The following is a 17,581-nucleotide window of genomic DNA, read 5'->3' on the forward strand; positions in this document are numbered from 1 at the left end:
CTATTCACTCAATTTGGTTGTCTTCTAATTTCAGTCAGATCCTGTCAGCTGTCCTGCTCCTTCTGCGGCTGTGGGACAGTGGGACAAGAGAGATGGACAACGAGCGGTCCACCCAGGGAACCAGTGCTCCCCTGCTGCCCCTCCTGCAGCGCTTTCACAACATCCACAGCAGCAAGGAGGAGCCGGCCCCCGAGGAGGAGATCGAGGTGAACCTTCACTCGCCTGTACTTCAACATGTCTTCCTGTTATTAACCAGGGTTAGATGCTAGACAAAGCTGGATGCACCACGGTGGATTTGAACCCACAACCTCCACGGTTGTGGGAAGGCACTTTAACACTGCGCCACCCGAGTGCTTTTTTCAGTTTAAAGTGCATCAGCTTAGTTTTTTGTCTAAATGACTCTTTGATTTAGATGAAATGTTAAAGTAATTTCATTTTAAGTAATTTAATTGGGTCACTTATGGTACGTTAATAACATAAATTGTGATAATGAGGTTTGGAATGTCCTCTAAAAGCACTTGAATTAGTTGTTGTTTTAGTCTCTGGAGAGGATCAAACACGTGAGCCTCTCCATAGACACGTGTTGTTGTTGGCCGCCCCCAGATCCTCACAGCCCCCCTGACTCCCAACGAGAGTTTCCTGCGCTACCTGACCCTGCCCCAGGACAACGAGCTGGCCATCGACCTCCGGCAGACGGCTGTGGTGATCATGGCTCACCTGGACCGCCTGGCGGCTCCATGTAGCCCTCCGCAGTGCAGCTCCCCGACCTCGCACAAGGTGCCAACACACAAAATACCCCTGGACCTCTTTGATCGAGGCTTATGCTTAATTTGTACTTAGTGGCGCTGTGGCGCGCAGGCTGAAAATAGCCAATCTACGACATATTGGTTTTATTTTTGATTGGTTCCTGCATGGTCCTCAGTAAGCTGTTCCCTCACTTCCATGTTCCCTCTTTGATCAAATTTACACCCAAAAGGGTTTCTCTCAGAGGAGTATGTTTTAGCTTTATTTGGCAAAGCTGGTGGTGGCCTGTCACAAGTTGATGTACTTTATGGATACAATACAATTCACATTTCTGTAGACTGTACAAATAGGGTTGTTAAATAGGAGCCTTATTGATACTAATGACTTTTTCTGTCTTTGTGCTTTATTGGAGGATCACGGAAGTATACAGGTAAATAAAAATAAATCTCTTTCTATTCTTAAGGTTGTCCAACATTTTTAGTCATATTTTGTCATATTTTCTTTTATTTTCTTTACTTGAGTACCTTGAAAAGTGCTATGTAAGTCTGTTGTATTAGGTAGTGTACACAGTGCCTTTTTACATTAAAACTATGAGAAATGACCAAAAGGCTACTGCATATAGAGGCCGCTTTTAGAAGAGCACCTTTTCTGGCCGAAGCATAGAATAGGGTTAAAGTGGTTAAATTATTCCTCATTTTGCTGGGGACCCCCTGGAACGCCCTCAATGAACCCTGGGGGTCCCCGGACCCCATTTTGAGAACCCTGCTGCATTAAGACACTCTGTCTGTGTCCATCTGCTTGCATTGTAGGGAACCCTGCAGGAGGTCATAGCCTGGGGTCTACTGGGTTGGAAGCTCTATGCCAACGTCAACGGCCCTATCCAGTGCAAGGGCCTGTCCAGCCTGGGAGTCAATCAGATCGTCTGCTCAGAGAAGGGCTTTCTGATCTTGTCCAGCAGCGGTGCCGTTTACACCCAGAACTACAAGAGCACCACACTGGTACGAATTCTTAAGAAGTTTATTTATCATGCCTGCTTGGGCCACAAGCAAAGCTTATAAGCACCTTTGAAAGTAAATCTGTTCTGTTTTTCCATTTTGGTTGGCTCTATATTAGCCCGACCGGGCTCTAGCAAAACAAATCTAAAATAGCTTATCTACAAGTTCGTAACACGTCGCGACTTGTTGTGAGCTTCTAGATCTGCTATTTCTTTTTAACTTTTTTTATCAAGTTTAAGGACACATCGGCTGCATAATTGCCGATAACATTGTCATAAAAAAGAAAAGTCACATAATGGCCGGTATATCAGCCAAACCGATATATCAGTATACTGTATGTGGTGTGTTGCTGATCACGGCACTGTTTTGTTGCAGTCTCCCATGCTAGTCCACGCTCTGAGCTCCAGAAAGATCATGAAGCTGGCAGCTCACCCAGATGGCCAGCACTACCTGGCCCTGTCAGCCAATGGGGAGGTGTTTTCCTGGGGTTGTGGAGACGGTGGCCGCCTTGGACATGGGGACACCACGTAAGAAACTAGTCAATAGAAAGAGAAGCACCTGATGATACTGATGCTGATTCTCAACACATGCATATTCTTCAATAAAAGACAAGATACTTGAAATGCGTATAGCCTTACAGGTGCCATTTTAAGGGGGTGAAACCCTAGGCTGATTTTGTAGTAGTTTGTTTTCAAAAACTACAGCAGAGTGAAAACTGACCTTATAGTACACTGTGATGTCTGCCATGTTTTAAATCTGCTGTAGCTTTAAACCTGAACCGGAAATCAAATTTCAAAATCAGCCAAGGGTTTTGTGCCCCTTTAATTGCCCAACTGTTCAGTCCCGTTTTGGATTTTCACCCAACCCTTTTAACATTCTATACCTGCCAGGGGTGTGAAGAATAAACAATACGAAAATCATCAGCGAGTATTTCGCAACAAAACTATTCATTTCATTTACTGTAGTTAGTTCATGCCTCTTTCATACAGGTTGATGCCTTTATTCTACTAATACATTTTGCGTTGCTTTATCGCTGTGTAATTTCCACATTCTGTGTGGATGTACTTATGACACAACAACAGTTTGAAGAAGTCCATGACCATTGATTTCCAATCCCAGGTATCTGGAGGAGCCTGCCATGATCACAGCCTTCAACGGGAAGCAGGCGGGGAAGCAGGTAGTGCACATCGCCTGCGGCAGCACCTACAGCGCTGCCATCACAGCCGACGGGGAGCTCTACACCTGGGGCAGAGGGAACTACGGCCGCCTGGGCCACGGTGAGCTCTGCCGGGCATAAACCTCTTATCAACTTATTTCAACTTTGTATGTTTTTTCGCACATTAATAACTCATTCAGCGCCATTGACGTGTAAAATGTCCAATTTTTCCAGAGCCCAGAGTGCCATTGACGTCTTACACGTCCAAACAGTGTATGCAGTGTTTACACTAGATGGCATTGTTCCCCAACCTATGAGCCACCATTTCAGTCTCAGTCAAACATAGAGCTAACAGATCACATGATCGCAAGATCTCCACCACCATTCACTTCCTGATTAATGTATTTGAGAAAAGTACTGTATCTCGCCTCTTATGTTTTTCTCTGCATTTTTGACGAGACATACTATGTTCACCTAAAGAACAGGCGGTCGAAATTAAAAACTTTTAGCAACGATCGGGGATCGATCGGACTGGAGATAAATATTCTGTGAATACTTGAAAAGGTAAGAAAAAAGAAAAATTGCTGGCACTATTGGCAATTTTTTATTTTTTATTTATACTTGGCACTGAATGACTTAATGCCCTACTTCCTCATACAAGAATGTCAAACAAAAGTAGTGAAAGTAGCCTATCTACAAGTTCACAAGGCATCGCATCACAAACTTATAGATCTGCTATTTTCTTTTACATTTTTGAAAACCCTTGAAATATTTCGCCTGTGCCAAAATAGGGACACCAGGTCGAAAGTGATACATTTTCTGGTTCCTGGGGGAGGCGAAATTGCTTTTACAACTTCACCCTGCTGATGGCTGCTCACATGGCTTTGATGAGCACCCGGGGGGAGTTGTTAGGGGTTAAGTGTCTTGCTCAGGGACAGTTCAACATGTAGACTGGGCGAGCCGGGGGTCGAACCTCGGACCTTCCGATTCCCAGACTGCCTCTCTACCCACTGAGCTACAGCAGCCCAAATATAACCAGTGTATCCCGAATGAGTCCACAACCGGGATGCTGACAGGGAATTTGTCCTTGATTGTCTTCACAGGCTCCAGTGAGGACCAGACCACGCCCATGCTGGTGACAGCACTGAAGGGACTGAAGGTGCTGGATGTGGCGTGTGGCAGCGGCGATGCACAAACTCTCGCCGTGACGGAAAACGGTGAGTAGGAGAAAACGGACGTACCGACTGGAGTCCGTCTAGGACAGAGGTTTTCAAACTGGGGAACCACTGGTCTATGGCTCAGATTGCAAAGTCTTAATAAGGTTTTTGTTGTCTTTCAAACGTCGTCTTCTCTCTGTGGGACTGCAGGTCAGGTCTGGTCGTGGGGTGACGGCGACTACGGCAAGCTGGGCCGCGGGGGCAGCGATGGCTGCAAGACGCCCAAGCTGGTGGAGAAGCTGCAGGACCTGGACATCGTGAAGGTGTGCTGCGGCAGTCAGTTCTCGGTGGCGCTCGCCAAGGACGGCCAGGTGTACACCTGGGGCAAAGGGGACAACCAGCGACTGGGTCACGGCACCGACGAGCACGTCCGCTATCCAAAGTTGCTCGACAGCTTGCAGGGTGAGTCGTTTATTACGAAGAAACCTCTGTAGTCTGTGTGTGTGTCTCTCTCCTCTATTTATTTGAGCCACTGCTGACATCAATTGCACAGCCATCTTTTTTTTCCTCCTCGGGTTCTGGCTGGGTTCAGGCCAAAAGTATGCTAATTGGTTGGGTTGGTTAGGGCTCGGGCTTCACCTCACTCGGTTCGGGTTTTAATTTCTAGGCCCGTAGAGAACTCTAATTGGGGCTCCTCACTGACAGGTAAGCCAATAGACTACAACAGCAGTGGTAGCGCAGAAATGTGTGAGGATGAATTAATTGGCATGACAACTAAATTGGGGAGAGAAAAAAGGGTAACAATTTACGTTATCCAAAATCCCAGATGATATCTAGTCTCATATCATGTTATTGATATGATATCTATATACTATATTGCCCAGATCTAGAATATTAACCCTTTGCCTGTGGTTTAGCGACCTGTCTGCTCTGTGCTCAGGGCCACAGACTGCTACAAAGGCCTGTAAAGGCAACAACAGAAATCACTGGCAGAGAACTACCACAATTTCATAACATTTACATCACTCGCTGCGAAAGGAAAGCTCAAACAATCATTACAGACACTAGATTATGTTTTGTTCTGTTCAATCTAAAAAAAAAACACTACCGGAGCATCAACTCACACACCACCCGTCTCAGTAACAGTTTCTTTCAACAGGCTGTCAGGTTGCTGAACAGCTGACGCGCCCATATGTACCACACATTGTTGGTGTATAATGTGTAATGTTATCCTGTATGTACAATGTATACATAAGAGAAGAGAGCATTTGGTACACATTCTGTGTACACAGTAGCTTGCATCTGCTATTTTCGCCAAATGTTTGACTGATAATAGGGTTGCTAGGATTCATGTGGTTAAGGCAGAGAAGAGCCAGAGCACAATAGTCATTCATTGTATTATAATGACATGACAGCAAAGTTGAGCTTGAAATGTAACTTTTTCTCTCCCACGGCAGGGAAGAAGGTGGTAGACATCGCTGTGGGTTCGACGCACTGCCTGGCTCTCACTGACGACGGGGAGGTGCACAGCTGGGGCAGCAACGACAAACTACAGCACTTTGATACGCTGTTCTCCAACAAGAAGCAGCCCAAAGCACTGCCGGGCCTCAACTCCAAACACATTGTGGGCATCTCCTGCGGCCCGGGACAGGTAAACACACACGTGGCTACAGTTGCCAATTCTCCAGCACGCCATCTATGATGCACAAAAAATAATATATATAATATATATAATAAAAAAATACTCACACACAACACACACTTTAACTAGACCAAAATAAAATCAATTAAAAAAACTTAGATAATATTAGAAAATGCTATTGACCAGATCTGTAGGTGGCGCACTTGAGTGAATCAAAGTTTCTCTGTCTGGTGGGCATATTTTATTTTCTGGCCAAAAAGTGAATTTTACACAAAAGTTGGTACTCTGAAAGGCTTCCCATGGCAGAGAATAGGCTTTCAACAGCCTTTATTTTGGTGAGTATTTTACAGTCTATGGGAATAACACTGTTCCTAGCAGAGCTTTAGTGAGAACTCGCTAACACTCTAGACCAGAGCTAGTCAGGGACCACATGGACCTCCAGTTGAAAACCCCTGCTCCAGCAGGCCATCTGTGGTACACAGAAATGCTTTTAACACAACCCCCTACCCCCGGCCCCCCATGTTGTTTTTGCAGAGCTTCGCCTGGTCCTCCTGCTCTGAGTGGTCCGTTGGGCAAAGGGTGCCCTTCGTGGTGGATGTGTGCCCTATGACCTTTGAGCAGCTGGATCTGCTCCTACGACAGGTCAGCGAGGGCATGGACGGCAGCTCTGACTGGCCCCCTCCACAGGAGAAGGAGTGCATGGTCGTGGCCACGCTCAACCTGCTCCGACTACAGGTAGACAGAGCTATGGTTCTACCGCCAAATTTATTTTTAGTCCGATTAAAATTGGGAACGAGTGTTTTTTTCTGATGCATTAAAAACTGATCAATACAATAAAAATTGCATCAGACTGTGTAAAAGTGCTTTAAGTTCAAATAGTTCCCTCATGAGAACATTGTGAGATATGGTTTGTCTGGTCTTTCAGCTCCACGCGGCCATCAGTAACCAGGTGGACCCAGAGGAGCTGGGCTTGGGCCTGGGTAGCGGGCTGCTCAACAACTTGAAGCAGACTGTGGTGATGCTCGCCAGCAATGCTGGGGTTCTCAACTCGGTGCAAACGGCCGCCCAGGCCGTCCTCCAGAGCGGCTGGTCTGTGCTGCTGCCCACTGCTGAGGAGAGAGCCAGAGCTCTATCCTCACTCCTACCTAATGCAGGTGAACACTTAACCACTTAAAACCTATATACTGTACTTCATTGACTGGGTTCTGCGTGGCCCGCTCTTTTTTTCCATCTACACCAAATGTCTTAGCTGAAAGTAGGCGATCTCTTGTTGTTCAAAATGTACTGGGGACAAAAATGCTGTGAATTATATTCTGCAGAAATAATTGGACATTTTACTAGTTCATATTCTTTATAGATTCGAAGGAAAACTCTGTATTTAATGAAAAAACAAAGAAACAGATGTAATTATTATGAATTCAAACATTAACAACTTGGCGACGAAGCAGCCACTAAATATTGGTCTTCCTCAGCATCTGGAAACGAGATGAGCGTGAGCCCGGGGCGCCGATTCATGATCGACCTGTTAGTCAGCAGCCTGATGGCAGATGGAGGGCTGGAGTCTGCACTGAACGCAGCCATCACCGCTGAGATCCAGGTTAGTGCATTGATGCATGAGTCACAGCCCTGCACCCAGGCTCTTCTACACATGATTTATTCATATACACTGACTCTTATATTTCATCATGTTAATAAACCACAGCCCTGTGGCACAGCACGACACCAGCATGACCCTCACTGAAATCATGTCACCCCTAAGTGATTCTGTGTATTCTGACGATATAAAGAAACTAGGTATAACTGTAACTGCACTGTGAACTTGTAGATCTGCTATTTTGGTCAAATGTTTCCAGAATGTGTCCAGAATAGGGACCCTAGGGTTCATGCGATTAAATCATCTTCTTCACACCAGGACATTGAGGCCAAAAAGGAGGCACAGAAGGAGAAGGAGATAGATGAGCAGGAGGCCAATGCATCCACAATGCACCGCTGCCGCGCCATGCTGGACAAAGACCTCATCAACACAGGGATCTATGAGTCTGCCGGCAAGCAGAGCCTGCCGCTGGTGCAGCTGGTGCAGCAACTACTGAGGTACACCCAAATCTTTGACTGGGACGATATGGTTATGTTCATAACCCGCCAGTGCTGCGATTAGCTTCTAGTGATTTTAACAAGAGTTGACGTCATCCGCAGGAACATCGCCTCCCAGACAATCGCAAGGCTGAAAGATGTCGCTCGCCGCATCTCCAACTGTTTAGACGCAGAGCAGGTCAGCAAGGAGCGCTCTGCATCTCTGGACCTGCTGCTACGATTCCAGAGGCTACTAGTCAGCAAGCTGTACCTGGGTGTCAACGGCACAGAGAACACCAACGGATACAGTAAGTGTCACACTGGTGTCAATCCAATTTACTCTCCTGGACATCGACTCAGCATTAGCTAGTTATCACAGAATCGGGTTCCACCTGCAGGAATGTCTATGCCTCCATGTGTTGTTTATCCTTCCATCCTTCTTGGTACAGACCCAGAGCTCCTGGGCGTGGGCTCCCTGTTGAAGAAGTACATCGCCCTGCTGTGTACTCACATTGGAGACATCCTCCCTGTAGCTACGAGTATCGCCTTCACCGGCCATCGCCACTTTGCCGAAGTGTCTCGCGTTATTGAGGGAGATCTGACTGGTAATTCCCTACAATATTTCTTTACAATATGGACCCAAATGGATTTGGTTCCATTTGCACACTCTCAGAGTTGTGGGGGTCCCTGGCCTAATCATGCACACCAAACTGGGGATCGTTTAAATTTAAATTTAAATGTTTGAGAACCACTGCTCTACAAACCATGACTGGTTCTTGTCATCTAGGTGTCCTCCTGCCTGAGCTGGTGGTGTCCATCGTCCTGCTCCTCACCATCGATGCAGGCCTCATGCAGGAGACGGGCTCCATCCCTCTCCTGGCTGGTCTCCTTGAACACCTGGACCGCTACAATCACCTGTCCCCAGGACACGAGAGGGACGACAACGAGGACTTGGCGTGGCCCGGCATTATGGGTAAAACTCCTAACTCTGGCCTAGAGCTGAGCGATACGACTTGAAAGTGTTGTCACACTATTTCATTTTCAATATGTCTCCATGTTGTCAGGTTTTCTTGAAACTACTATATTAAAGGACCATACCAACGGTATGCTTACTGCTGACCATTTTTCAAAGTATACTGGTAAATGTATACTGAAACTAATGTACCATTTACCAAGTATACTGAAATGCCCATTATTTAATAACCACTCAGTGACACTTAGCCAACATTGACAGGCAAGTTCAGTAACATTTTAATGACTTTGGAGAAAATGTAAACAAATGCAAAATTTGAAAATAAAGCCATTGGAGTCCACTGCTCCTAATAACTAGGATGGATAAATGTAGATGACAAATTTCAAATACGAGCAAATGTACAGTGACAAAAATACCCCAAAGGAGTGGGGACTAAATTATGAATGTATTAATTAATTATGAATTAATGAAGAAATGTCTGTTTATGAATGACATATACCTGAAGCTGTGAATATACATGGTATAGTCCCTTTAATGACACAATTCAATAATGTTTGTGTATGTTTTTATTTATTTCTTTACTGAAATCAGACTTAATTAACACAGTTCAATGGTTAGTTAATTGTTTTCCATCACACTATTGAAATATGGGACGAGAAACTACAACTACCTCAACAACGCCTTCTTTCATATGGCCTTATTGCTGCAAAAAAATTTATACTTTTATTTTGGAAGAAGAAAGAGACCCCCACAATCAAACTCTGGCTGAACGAGATGACAGAGTCCTTACATTTAGAAAGAATCAGATATATACTCAAAGATAAACTGAAAGATTTTGAAAAGATTTGGAAGCCTTTAGTCTCCTTTCTTAACGGTTGAAAGGCTAATCCTTGTGGATGACCCGTGTCGCACGTAATCTGGGGCAGCACTTCTGGGGAGGGGGAGGGGAGGCGGGAGGGTCCCTTTGTTTTTTGCTTAAGTTATTTTTTATTTTATTTTTTTCATGTTACCTGTCTGTTTTGTGTTTATGTCTGTTTGTTTTTGTTTAAAAAAAAAAAGGAAGCTAAAATGTACAACTATAACTTGTGCTTCACAATAAAAATATTTGAAAAAAAAAAAAAAAAAAGAAATATGGGACGAGAATAATATCAGATTTCTCAATGTTGATTTTTTTTTATGTCGTTCATTAAAATAGGTCTATAATTCTGGAGAACTGGACTATATTGCTCATTCGTCTACAGAGGGGGAGTTATTATGATAGAACACAGTCGTGGTTCATGGAGTATAGACCAGATGCAGTGTGACTAGGATTTGAGTGTAACCTTCATCTGCCCTACCTGGTCCAGGCTCATTCTTCACGGGTCAGAGTTCCAAGAACAACGAGGAGGTGTCCCTCATCCGCAAGGCCGACCTGGAGAACCACAACAAGGATGGCGGCTTCTGGACTGTCATCGATGGCAAGGTCTACGACATCAAAGACTTCCAGGCCCAGTCCCAGTCCCTCGCTGGGAACAGCATCTTGGGTAGGACTTGAAGGCCTCACTGGTTGTGATAACCGTTTTAAATCATATCATATGGTTCAAGTTCACATTTGATCTGATTTGATAAATTAAATTTGATTACGATACAAATATTTTTGGGATTAAAGGGCCTACAGTAACACACCGGGGGCGTTGTTTTGATAATTTGTCCAAAGATATATTTTTGAACGGTTGTTTGTGTCAACGTTACGCAGCAATACAGCGACACGATTTTTATTCAGAGCAAGGTTGATTTTTCACCACTAATAAAAGCATCAAACTGTATGAATGAGACATCAACTATATGAATAGTTTGATACTAAATATTCGCAGATGCATTTTTGTTGATTGATTTGTCGTGGTCCCGCTGTGTAAAGACATTAAAGTCCTAGGATAAGTTTCTTTTGACTTCCGCATTTAAGTAGTCGCACCTGCGACAAAAAGGAAACCTAGATGTGTGCATAGTTGAGTTGTGTGGCTCATCACCGTGTAAGTGTGATTCAGCCCAGGTTTGCAGACAGTGACATGCATACTTGCATACATACCGTGCATACATACATGTGCACAGATGAAGAGACTCAACTAATACATTGATGATAAAAGTTTAAAAACCATGATTCATGAACAGAGCAGTGTTGATTTTGTCGACTAAAACTATGACGAAAAATGTTTGTTGACTACCTTTTTTCACTGACGAAAACTAAATAAAAACTAAGCTATGATGACTAAGACTAAATATATTGACAATTTCGTCAACAAATAAAAACTAAAATGTTAAGGAGTGACTAGTGAAGAAGAGATCCAGTAGAACTAAAAGACAAGTCATTTTATGTTTGGTTGCGCTCGGGTGATGCACTCTGAAAATAGCAGATCTACAAGCTCACAACGCGTCGCGCTACGACGCGTTGTGAGCTTGTAGATCTGCTATTTTCAGCATGCAACCAAGTGTAAAATAAGCCATTACGACGGCATTATGGCACCGCCAAAATACATTTTAGCCGACTATAATCTTATGATATTTATTTGACTAAAACTAGACTAACAGTAAAACATTTCAGATGACTAAAATATGACTAAAACGGAATGAAATTTAATTCTAAAGACTATGACTAAAACTAAATCAAAATTTGCTGTCAAAATCAACACTGGAACAGAGTATGTTTGTTTTACAGCCCAGTTTGCAACAGAGGACCCTGTGGTGGCACTGGAAGCTGCCTTGCAGTTCGAGGACACCAGGGAATCCATGCAGGCCTTCTGCGTTGGCCAATATATGGAGGTATGGGCTGCCTGCCTTGGATTTGTTCCAAATGTTTAACAAGTTTTCCCAAAGCTGTTTATCGTCTTTTTAACTGCCATGTCATCTCTAGCCCAACCAGGAGACAGTGACAACCCCAGACCTCAGCAGTCTGTCCTCGCCGCTCATTGACACGGAGAGGAACCTGGGACTGCTGCTGGGTCTGCATGCCTCCTACCTGACTATGAGCACCCCCCTGTCCGCCATGGAGATAGAATGTGCCAGTGAGTTCACTTAGAGTCTTTGGCAATATTGACTTATTTGGGATTGTTTTACTATTGATTATTTGCGATAAATCAAAAAATCGCCAATTCGCCACATGAAAAATCATTTTTTTAAATTTAATTTTATAATCAATGAAATCAATTAGTCTGATTAACTGCTTAAGCCCCATATTTTTTTATACTTCATCGTGCAACAGTATTGCACAAAAAAACTGTAGGAAAAGAAAAAGTAATTTTAAATCTTTCACCCCAAAGTCAATTATTTCAATAAAGAGAAAGATGTTGATACCTGTGGCAATTATTCAGATTCTCCTCACCACAATCTCACTCACTCACTCACTCACTCACCTTGTTCAAAACTTGAGACTGGTTTTGCCCTGATCTAACCTGTTTTGTGCTCCCCCTGCCTCCCCCAGAGTGGCTCCAGTCGTCCATATTCTCTGGGGGCCTTCAGACCAGTCAGATTCACTACAACTACAACGAGGAGAAGGATGAGGACCACTGCAGCTCCACCAACCCAGACAAGACCAAGCTGTACTTCCGCAGGATAACCCTCAGCGACCACGCTCAGCCCTTCCTCCAGGCCATCGCAGACAACAACACTCAGGACCACACTGTGAAGGTATGTATGTGGCTGTTAATGGAACTCATTGATTTAACCGATTATGAAAAGGTTATCTCTTCCATACATTTTACTGTGAGCAGAGGGCGGGACACCCCTTGCCTTCACTTTAGGGTTACAGTCAGGAGGACAAGCAAGCAAGCATTTTACACATTGCTTTTTTGTGTGTATTGTCTGTGACATCATTGTAGGACTTTCTATGCCAAATCGAGCGTTGTTGTAAGCAGTATCATCTCATCACCCCCATCACCTTCCCACCGGAGCATCCCGTAGAGGAGGTTGGGCGCCTGCTGCTCTGCTGCCTGCTAAAACACCAAGATCTGGGTAAACTAGCATCCCCACACACACACACACACACACACACACACACACACACACACACACACACACACACACACACACACACACACACACACACACACACACACACACACACACACACACACACACACACACACACACACACATTACTATATCTGTGAGGACATCAACGTTTCAGAACGGCAATTTTATAAATGCCATTTATTACAATTTGGGCTATGGTGGAATTCATGGGATGGCCCAAAATAAATAAATTACCCTGCATATAAAGACACAACTGCTTTGCTCTATCTTGTTGTCTATCAACCAAAATGTTCTCTTCTTGGAAAAAACTATAACAAACCTTTCCATGTACATATTTAACCACCACATGTGCAAATGTCCAATGCCTTGTTAAGCTATATAGCAGGCATCAAGTGCATGCTTTCTGGTTCACTGACAGAACTGTTACAATTTAGGCATTTAGCAGACGCTCTTATCCAGAGTGACTTACAATAAACTTAAAAAGTAATTAATCACATAAATATAATGCAAAGAGAACAGTGTAGTGCCTCAAGTAACTAGGATACCAGGTAAACAATGAACCTAGCATCTGTCTAAACAACATGCTATCTATCTGTTCCTGTCACAGGTCATGTTGCACTCTCACTTGTCAATCAGTGTGCCTTGGTTGTGGACCAGGGGAAGCAGAGGTCCCTCCCCAAATCTGTGATTGACGTGTGCCGCATGGTGTACCAGGCCAAGTGCTCTTTAATCAAGGTACGGCGTGTGTGAAACCTGATTTATACTACTTGTGCCGTGTGTGTCCCGTGCCCAAAATAGCAGATCTACAAGCTCACAACGTGTCCCATCATTACATGTTGTGAGCTTGTAGATTGGCTTTTTTCGACACGGGACACCATAGTACGACTAAGTATAGATCAGGCTTGAGAGCTGTCCAACGTCTGAGGATGATAACGCTGTAATACGAGTGCTCCTCTGAATCTTTAATGACGTGTGGGAGCCAGATTCTGTGTAACTGATTTGTTATACAAGGAGTAGCATGGCTTTTAAGGACTTGTTGCTTCATAAGAAAACTAAATTTTGCACGACACAGTGTTTACTTAAGCAAAGCTACATCAATGTTCATACTTGGTGGGACAGTCTTTCCTTTTAATATTTTTTTGGGGCTAAAAAAGGCCCAAGTTGCTACCAAATTAACTATCACTTCAATGCGTAATTTTATGACCAAATCCTAGTTCGAGGTGCATTGAAATGAATTATTCTCTTACAAAATGTATTTTGCACATTTTGGCGTTGTACTGTGACTTAAACTTAAAGTGATGTATGATGTGCTTGGATCCTCAGACCCACCAGGAGCAGGGTCGTTCCTATAAGGAGGTGTGTGCCCCGGTCATTGAGCGACTGCGCTTCCTGTTCAACGAGCTACGACCGGCCGTGAGCAACGACCTGTCCATCGTGTCAAAGTTGAAGCTGCTGAGTTCTCAGCCCCGCTGGAAGAGAATCACGCGGAAACTCATCAGGGACCGCAGGAAAAAAAGAGGTACCCATACCCAATGAACCCCCCCCCTCCCGCCCAGAGGTCAAGTTGTATCTTATATTATTAACCACTTGAAACCTACATTAGCACCCCTATTCTGATGCGCACATGTGGAAAAAAATGCTGTTCTACAATGTGAGCTTGTAGATTAACTATTTTCGGCAAAGATATTTAGAGCGTAAACAGGAGGGCACCTACTGTAGTGTCATGGGGGACTCTGGTCAACTAAGTATATAGGGTTTGAGTGGTAACTAAAGGGATATTGCCAGTAGAGATGGACCACATTGTTACATTATCATGGGCCAAATCTCAATATCCAATACAATTACGTTGTTGTGTGTTGACATTATGTGTTGGATTTCCTTTAACTTCAGTGCCTAAAAAGTCAGAGTCTGCTGACTTAGAGGAGACAAAGCTGGAGAATGAAGGGACCAACGAAGAGGAGCTGAACGTCCCCGTTAACCCCACGTCTGGTGACAGGAAATCACCCACTAGCAAAACACCCAAGGTGCTCATTCCCTTTCTCTCTCCTGGGTCTTTTTATTTGCTTGCATTATCTGTCGAACTCATTTCTCGTGTGTCTTATTATTTTTAATGGCATGCAAATGGCACACACAGAAAGTATGAATGACTGGTCTTCAGGCATTGCTGAAGGTGTGATTGGTCTTTAGGCTGTGTTACTAATGAACAGATTCTTGACACCTGTCCGTCAGTGAAGGTGATAAATTACTCCTTGCATAGGGTGTCATCACATAGGGATTTACGTACAATTAAGATTTATCCAGTCTTTTTCCAGTCCTGTTTCAGGCAAATTATTCTTGCATACAATTTCTTACCTAGAGCAATGTAACGGTTGCAGTTTTTGTGAAACCTAACATTGTTGTATTGATGTTTTCATAGCAGGACAAGTGGCATCCTCTCCTGAACACGGTGAACAGTGTTCAGAAGTACAGGTGGCTGAAGCACAGTGTTCAGGGCATCTTCTCTCAGACCAGCCTCATGGCCATCATAGTGGACTTTGCGCTGAAAGAAGAACCTCTTGATGTGGAGAAGATGAGGAAGTGTCTCCTGAAACAGGTGAGATTCTAAAATCGAAAAAACACTTCATTTGAAACATAGAAGATATAACTTTATTTATTCCACAAGGAGATATTGGGTCAATACAGCAACCAAAGAAGATACACATAGAGGAAATTTGCATATATCATTTTGCACATATGCACACTAGCAAAATATGATGAAAAAAAAAAACTCATTAAAACTAAATGCAGCAAATAAACTACCAAAATTACTTGAAGCCTTACTCTAAATCTGTCAGAATAAAAATCATTTTTTTGGTCACATCGCAGGTTTACAGGTGTAAATCAGTGGGTGAAATTATTTTTCGTGCAAGATCCATCATTTAGTTATTTTCCAGGAAAGAAAGAAAAAAGAAAAGAAATGAAAGGGCGGGAGGGCAGAGAGGAGATTCTTAGAGGTTGCATGTCTAAATGAAGTGAAGGAACCCAAACAGAGTTGTTAAACATGACTGCCTCTCCTCGCCCCACAGCTGGAGAGGGCGGAGGTTCGGCTGGAGGGTATCGACACCATGCTGAAGCTGGCCTCCAAGAGCTTCCTGCTGCCATCGGTGCAGTACGCCATGCTGTGTGGCTGGCAGCGGGTCATACCAGAAGGGACCAACATTGGGTATGTCTACAGGCTTTCACTTTACATCATACTATTTGTCTAAGCACCCTAATTACCCAAACCTTACAGTATATACGTTGTTGTACGACAAATGGTGAAAATAGCTGATCTATAAGCTTGTGGAACGGCTATTTTTGCAAATATTGAAACTTTGGTCAATTTGCCCAAAGTACGAACGTCAGTGTAAAAGTGGGTATGGCCAAATCATAGCCCAGCTGTAGCATACATTCTCAACAAAAGCTTTGGTAACTCAATTCTCTAAACGCATGTCTGCTCGACCAACTAAAGAGCTGTTAATGACATAATGAAAGCAGCTCATGTCGGTTAAGCCTATGGCGATGGATTCATTTACTGAGCTGTTCTAATGTTTCGTCTGTGGCTGCCAGCGAGCCTCTGTCAGACTGCCTTAAGGACGTGGATCTGATCCCCCCGTTCAACCGCATGCTGCTGGAGGTGACCTTCGGCAAGCTGTACTCGTGGGCCATCCAGAACGTCCGCAACATCCTGCTGGAGGCCAGCGTCAAGTTTAAAGAGCTGGGTGAGGAGCCCGCCTCTGTAGACACCATAGTTCATATGACACCTCAAATAAACTGGTCACATATACATAGCTGGTAATCATAGTTGGTTATCATATCATTTACATAGTTGGTTATCATATATCCGTAGCTGCACGATCAGAAGGTAACCCAAGTACGTACTATGAATTTTTTCCCGTGCACCAGGCGTGCAACCCGTTCCCCTGCAGACCATCACCAACGAGAACCCGGCAGGCCCGAGTCTCGGCACCATTCCACAAGCCCGCTTCCTCCTGTCCATGATCCACATGCTGTCCCTGAAGCACGGAGCCAACAGCCTCAGTCTGCTGCTCAACTCCGGCATGCTGGCCCTCACACAGAGCATACTCAGGCTCATCGGTGAGCATGCTCCACTTATAGAGACATCACAGTCACTTTACTGCCAAGTATACTTGGCAGTAGATACACTTTTTCTTCAACATCTTGTATTGTGGCAGTCCAACAAGAAGACATTTAACATTTAACGCAAGACTACGAACAAGACACTCGACATCACATTCGTGCAGCATTACATTAAATCCTAGGGATATCCTTGACTAAAGAAGTTCTTAGCTGACTAATAGTCATTGGAAGTTGTTGACTAATAATCAGTTAGTTGTTGCGTACATACAATTATGCAGAGACCAGCCTTTCCAGGTTGTTGAGCTTGAGAACTGAACATTCTGATGTTGATTTCACAATGGCTACGGGCTATTGAAAGATATAGACTGGCAGAGCTTAACACATTCACTGCCAGGTATTATGCATCCGCTTCATCCGGTGGTGCCAGTGTTTTTTACCATGTTTTGACGATGTTTGGAGAGCCGCAGAAGCCACGACGTGCACGCGGATGTAAACAAAAAGTGTCTTGGGGGTGGGGGAGGTCTCGTTTATCCACCGGAACAATTTTTTTTTTACCGTGATCGGCCATTTTGTTGCTATCGCCCGTTGAAAATGGCTCATTGTCACACAAAAAAAATAATCCGAGCTAGAAGTGTTCTTCTACAAATCCTAATATAGGGGTGGACGGAAGGGACGTTTTTTGGGATGACGTCACATCCGTCCATTCCTTCTATCAGAGTC

At 44.1% G+C, this 17,581-nt stretch overlaps 1 protein-coding gene across 20 annotated transcripts in view; it reads left to right on the top strand.

The window, feature by feature from the left end:
• Positions 1 to 17,581, top strand: part of herc2 (HECT and RLD domain containing E3 ubiquitin protein ligase 2) — a 75,840-nt gene that overhangs the window by 13,926 nt on the left and 44,333 nt on the right. For 8 of the 20 annotated variants that reach the window (XM_084067859.1, XM_084067878.1, XM_084067874.1 and 5 more), the window contains exons 9-36: positions 35 to 206; positions 604 to 776; positions 1,153 to 1,174; positions 1,554 to 1,742; positions 2,115 to 2,266; positions 2,859 to 3,016; positions 3,999 to 4,112; positions 4,263 to 4,514; positions 5,510 to 5,703; positions 6,229 to 6,429; positions 6,620 to 6,848; positions 7,167 to 7,291; positions 7,607 to 7,785; positions 7,888 to 8,072; positions 8,214 to 8,369; positions 8,552 to 8,737; positions 10,084 to 10,260; positions 11,430 to 11,533; positions 11,625 to 11,775; positions 12,192 to 12,397; positions 12,589 to 12,721; positions 13,350 to 13,477; positions 14,066 to 14,261; positions 14,633 to 14,766; positions 15,159 to 15,335; positions 15,808 to 15,944; positions 16,331 to 16,482; positions 16,667 to 16,858. In XM_084067859.1, coding sequence (XP_083923985.1) covers positions 35 to 206; positions 604 to 776; positions 1,153 to 1,174; positions 1,554 to 1,742; positions 2,115 to 2,266; positions 2,859 to 3,016; positions 3,999 to 4,112; positions 4,263 to 4,514; positions 5,510 to 5,703; positions 6,229 to 6,429; positions 6,620 to 6,848; positions 7,167 to 7,291; positions 7,607 to 7,785; positions 7,888 to 8,072; positions 8,214 to 8,369; positions 8,552 to 8,737; positions 10,084 to 10,260; positions 11,430 to 11,533; positions 11,625 to 11,775; positions 12,192 to 12,397; positions 12,589 to 12,721; positions 13,350 to 13,477; positions 14,066 to 14,261; positions 14,633 to 14,766; positions 15,159 to 15,335; positions 15,808 to 15,944; positions 16,331 to 16,482; positions 16,667 to 16,858 — 4,574 coding nt within the window. Of the gene's footprint in view, positions 1 to 34; positions 207 to 603; positions 778 to 1,152; positions 1,175 to 1,553; positions 1,743 to 2,114; positions 2,267 to 2,858; positions 3,017 to 3,998; positions 4,113 to 4,262; positions 4,515 to 5,509; positions 5,704 to 6,228; positions 6,430 to 6,619; positions 6,849 to 7,166; positions 7,292 to 7,606; positions 7,786 to 7,887; positions 8,073 to 8,213; positions 8,370 to 8,551; positions 8,738 to 10,083; positions 10,261 to 11,429; positions 11,534 to 11,624; positions 11,776 to 12,191; positions 12,398 to 12,588; positions 12,722 to 13,349; positions 13,478 to 14,065; positions 14,262 to 14,632; positions 14,767 to 15,158; positions 15,336 to 15,807; positions 15,945 to 16,330; positions 16,483 to 16,666; positions 16,859 to 17,581 lie in introns of all 20 variants that reach the window. The other 12 variants (XM_084067862.1, XM_084067863.1, XM_084067868.1 and 9 more) reach the window with 4 other exon arrangements.

This window comes from Gymnoscopelus microlampas (genome assembly GCF_963454915.1).
Source record: "Gymnoscopelus microlampas genome assembly, chromosome: 9".
NCBI lineage: Eukaryota > Metazoa > Chordata > Actinopteri > Myctophiformes > Myctophidae > Gymnoscopelus > Gymnoscopelus microlampas.